The sequence below is a fragment of the Dicentrarchus labrax genome, unplaced genomic scaffold, assembly GCF_905237075.1.
Source record: "Dicentrarchus labrax unplaced genomic scaffold, dlabrax2021, whole genome shotgun sequence".
Classification (NCBI taxonomy): Eukaryota; Metazoa; Chordata; class Actinopteri; family Moronidae; genus Dicentrarchus; species Dicentrarchus labrax.
Window position 1 is genome coordinate 911,940 of NW_026136715.1, and position 5,000 is coordinate 916,939.

The window sequence follows — 5,000 nt, forward strand, 5'->3', positions numbered from 1 at the left end:
GGACCGGTTCCACGGTTCCACAGTGGGAGCAGAGAGAGGGTGGACCGGTTCCACGGTTCCACATTGGGAGCAGAGAGAGGGCGGACCGGTTCCACGGTTCCACGGTGGGAGCAGAAAGAGGGCGGACCGGTTCCACGGTGGGAGCAGAGAGAGGGCGGACCGGTTCCACGGTTCCACGGTGGGAGCAGAGAGAGGGTGGACCGGTTCCACGGTTCCACAGTGGGAGCAGAGAGAGGGCGGACCGGTTCCACGGTTCCACGGTGGGAGCAGAGAGAGGGCGGCCGGTTCCACGGTGGGAGCAGAGAGGGCGGTCCGGTTCCACGGTTCCACAGTGGGAGCAGAGAGAGGGCGGACCGGTTCCACGGTGGGAGCAGAGAGAGGGCGGACCGGTTCCACGGTTCCACGGTGGGAGCAGAGAGAGGGTGGACCGGTTCCACGGTTCCACGGTGGGAGCAGAGAGAGGGGGACCGGTTCCACGGTGGGAGCAGAGAGCTGAGTCGACCGGTTCACGGTTCCAACCTTAGCAAGAGAGCTGAGTCACTGTCAGAACCAACCTCACAGAGAGCTGAGTCACTGTCAGAACCAACCTCACAGAAAGCTGAGTCACTGTCAGAACCAACCTTACAGAGAGCTGAGTCACTGTCAGAACCAACCTCACAGAGAGCTGAGTCACTGTCAGAACCAACCTCACAGAGAGCTGAGTCACTGTCAGAACCAACCTTACAGAAAGCTGAGTCACTGTCAGAACCGATACCTCGATGTGTTTGGCCTTGAAGACGATGCCATGAGCTCCTTCTCCGATCCGACCCAGAATGCTGTACTGCTCCATGTCCTCACAGGCACACCGGGTACTGGTGATGAAGAGTAGAAACGGATCAGGTGATGAAGAGTAGAAACGGATCAGGTGATGAAGAGTAGAAACGGATCAATCCCAGGTGACCAGCAGTCACCTGACCTAACGGCTAGCTAACTGTTGGCTAATGTTGCCATGGTAACCTACAAGCGAAGCTAGCTCCGAAGAAACGTCACATTAATAATCAATAAGTGCGTCTATAAACTGTTAACTGTGCCCAACACAAAGCGAAGAGACGAACGAATAGCTGCGTATTTATTGAATATTATAATTATATAATCCTTCCCGCGCAGGACGGATTAAAATAAAGTTTTGTGTTAAACGTGCTAGCTACGTTAGCCACCAGCGGTCCGCCATGTTTGTTTATAATGACGTCACCAGAGTAGTGTTCTTCTTCGTGTGTTACGGCGGTTGGTGTCCAGCCCACTGGAGCATTACCGCCACCTGCTGCCCCGGACCGTGAATCACTGAGGAAATATAACATATATAACTGACTGTTATTGTATTGTAAATAACTGACTGTTATTGTATTGTAAATAACTGACTGTTATTGTATTGTAAATAACTGACTGTTATTATATTGTAAATAACTGACTGTTATTATATTGTAAATAACTGACTGTTATTATATTGTAAATAACTGACTGTTATTATATTGTAAATAACTGACTGTTATTGTATTGTAAATAACTGACTGTTATTGTATTGTAAATAACTGACTGTTATTATATTGTAAATAACTGACTGTTATTGTATTGTAAATAACTGACTGTTATTATATTGTAAATAACTGACTGTTATTGTATTGTAAATAACTGACTGTTATTATATTGTAAATAACTGACTGTTATTATATTGTAAATAACTGACTGTTATTGTATTGTAAATAACTGACTGTTATTATATTGTAAATAACTGACTGTTATTGTAATGTAAATAACTGACTGTTATTTTATTATTATATTGTAAATAACTGACTGTTATTGTAATGTAAATAACTGACTGTTATTGTATTGTAAATAACTGACTGTTATTATATTGTAAATAACTGACTGTTATTATATTGTAAATAACTGACTGTTATTGTATTGTATTGTAAATAACTGACTGTTATTATATTGTATTGTAAATAACTGACTGTTATTATATTGTAAATAACTGACTGTTATTATATTGTATTGTAAATAACTGACTGTTATTGTATTGTAAATAACTGACTGTTATTGTATTGTAAATAACTGACTGTTATTGTATTGTAAATAACTGACTGTTATTATATTGTAAATAACTGACTGTTATTATATTGTATTGTAAATAACTGACTGTTATTGTATTGTAAATAACTGACTGTTATTATATTGTAAATAACTGACTGTTATTATATTGTAAATAACTGACTGTTATTGTATTGTAATAATTTTATTGTATTGTAAATAACTGACTGTTATTGTATTGTATTGTAAATAACTGACTGTTATTGTATTGTATTGTAAATAACTGACTGTTATTATATTGTAAATAACTGACTGTTATTGTATTGTATTGTAAATAACTGACTGTTATTGTATTGTAAATAACTGACTCTTATTGTATTGTAAATAACTGACTGTGTTTTATTATAGCTACAGAAAGAGACTTACAAAGACTGCCCTACTGTACATCAATGCAACAGGTTTATAACAGTGAATTTAATGTGACATAAAGAACATTTAGTTGAAAACAAAGCCCCAATGCAGAGAAATACAACTGAATCATAAGATTAAATAGATAATAGATTCTTTTTATTGTGGTCATCATAATGAGAAACTTTATCTTACCTTTGTACTTTTACTTGTAACAGAGTATTTTTGTGTGTTATTGTTACTTTTATTTACATAAAACATGTGAAAGTAGTTCTTCCAACATCCTTTCGTTTGTTCTTGTTTTTCTATTTCCTCTGATTCTCTAACGCTTCATGCTTTTATTGTGAAACCAGGAAGTATTTGTCCGGAGTGGATCCACATCCGGTGCAGTTCCGTGTTTACGTGAGGAGTTAGCATTGATAGTATAGCTATAAAACGGCGTTAGCATGCGAACCGACGGACGGTGTGCGGCTCGGTATCGACAGAACCGGTAACGTTAACGTCAGCGTGACAACCGGCGGTTCCCGCGCGAGTTTAACCGGATATAAAGAGGAAACCGAGAAGATGTCTCCGCCCGCTGATGCTAATAGCAATGCTAATGCTAACGTGGACGAGAAGGTTGTTCAGTACGAAAACTTCATCAACGAAGTTCTGAGGAGAGATTTACAGTAAGACTTTATTCTATTGATACACTGTAGAGCCCGGCACACTGCAGCCTGATCAATGATCCATAAAGATACAGTGTGTACTGATCAATAATCCATAAAGATACAGTGTGTACTGATCAATAATCAATATCCATATTGACTGTGTGTTTATCAGGAAGGTGTTGGAGCACAGAGACTCTGTTTATGAGAAGATCTCTCAGTACCTGCAGCTGAAGAACACCTTACAGAGTCTGCAGGTAGACACACACACAGAGAGACACACAGAGACACAGAGACACACACAGTAACACACACTAACACACACACTGAGACACACACTGATACACACACACACAGAGAGACAGAGACACACACTAACACACACACACACTGATACACACACACACAGTAACACACAGAGACACACACTGATACACACAGAGACACACAGAGACACACACACACACACAATCACACACAGACACACACACACTGTAACACACAGAGACACACACAGAGACACACACACACACAGAGACACACACACACACTGATACACAGACACACACACTGATACACAGACACACACACTGATACACACACACACACTCACACTCACACACACACACACACACACACACACACACACACACACACACACACACACACACACACACACACACACACACACACACACACACACACTCACACTCACACACACACACACACACACACACACACACACACACACTCACACACACACACACACACACACACACACACACACACACACTCACACACACACACACACACACACTCACACACACACACACACACACACACACACACACACACACACACACACACACACACACACACACACACACACACACACACACACACACTCACACACACACACACACACACACACACTCACACTCACACACACACACACACACACACACACACACACACACACACACACAACACACACAAACACACACACACACACACACACACACACACACACACACACTCACACTCACAGGTTGATAATGTGACGGACTGCTGTGTGTGTGTGTGTGTGTGTGTGTGTGTGTGTGTGTGAGGAGTCGGGCTGTGGACAGATGAAGACAGATGTGGATCTGGGCTGTAACTTCTACGTCCAGGCTGAAGTGTAAGCAGCTGATAATGCTGATCAATAACTGATAGATCCTGTAACGTTCATCAATCAGTTCACTGATCAATAACTGATAGATCCTGTAACGTTCATCAATCAGTTCACTGATCAATAACTGATAGATCCTGTAACGTTCATCAATCAGTTTTAGTTTTTTCAGTTTTATGAACTTTTTTGGATATTTTACTAATTTCCTCTCCTCTCTCCTCCCCCCTCCTCCTCTCTCCTTTCTCCCCTCTCCCCTCCTCCCCTCTCCTGTCTCCTCTCACCTCCTCTCTCCTCTCCCCTCTTCCTCTTTCCTCTCTAACCTCCCCTCTCCCCGCTCCTCCCCCTCCTCCTCTCCCCTCCTCCTCTCCCCCTCCTCCTCCTCTCCCTCCTCCTCCTCCTCCTCTCCCCTCTCTCCTCCTCCTCCTCCCCTCCTCCTCCCCTCCTCCTCCTCCTCTCTCTCCTCCTCCTCCTCCTCCTCCTCCTCTCTCCTCCTCCTCTCCTCCCCCCTCCTCCCCTCCTCCTCCTCTCCTCCTCTCCCCCCTCCTCCTCCTCTCCCCTCCCCTCCCCCTCCTCCCTCCTCCCCCTCCTCCTCCTCCTCCTCCCTCCTCCCTCTCCTCTCCTCTCCTCCCCCCTCTCCTCCTGCCCCCTCTCTCCTCCCTCCCTCCTCCCCTCCTCCTCCCCCTCCTCCTCTCCCCCCTCTCCCCGCTCCC

General features: G+C 43.9%; 2 protein-coding genes across 4 annotated transcripts in view; one reads left to right on the top strand and one right to left on the bottom strand.

Annotated features, from left to right (window-relative positions):
• Positions 1-1,237, bottom strand: part of cdk20 (cyclin-dependent kinase 20) — a 6,337-nt gene extending 5,100 nt beyond the window's left edge. For 2 of the 3 annotated variants that reach the window (XM_051425626.1, XM_051425624.1), the window contains exon 1: positions 755-1,236. In XM_051425626.1, the coding sequence (XP_051281586.1) occupies positions 755-829 (75 nt within the window). In that variant the 5' untranslated portion in view covers positions 830-1,236. Of the gene's footprint in view, positions 1-754 lie in introns of all 3 variants that reach the window. The other variant, XM_051425625.1, reaches the window with a different exon arrangement.
• Positions 1,238-2,824: 1,587 nt separating this feature from the next.
• uxt (ubiquitously-expressed, prefoldin-like chaperone) overlaps positions 2,825-5,000 on the top strand; it is a 6,419-nt gene continuing 4,243 nt past the window's right edge. The window contains exons 1-3 of the mRNA XM_051426788.1: positions 2,825-3,143; positions 3,298-3,379; positions 4,232-4,299. Of these exons, the coding sequence (XP_051282748.1) occupies positions 3,040-3,143; positions 3,298-3,379; positions 4,232-4,299 (254 nt within the window). The 5' untranslated portion in view covers positions 2,825-3,039. The remainder of the gene's footprint in view (positions 3,144-3,297; positions 3,380-4,231; positions 4,300-5,000) is intronic.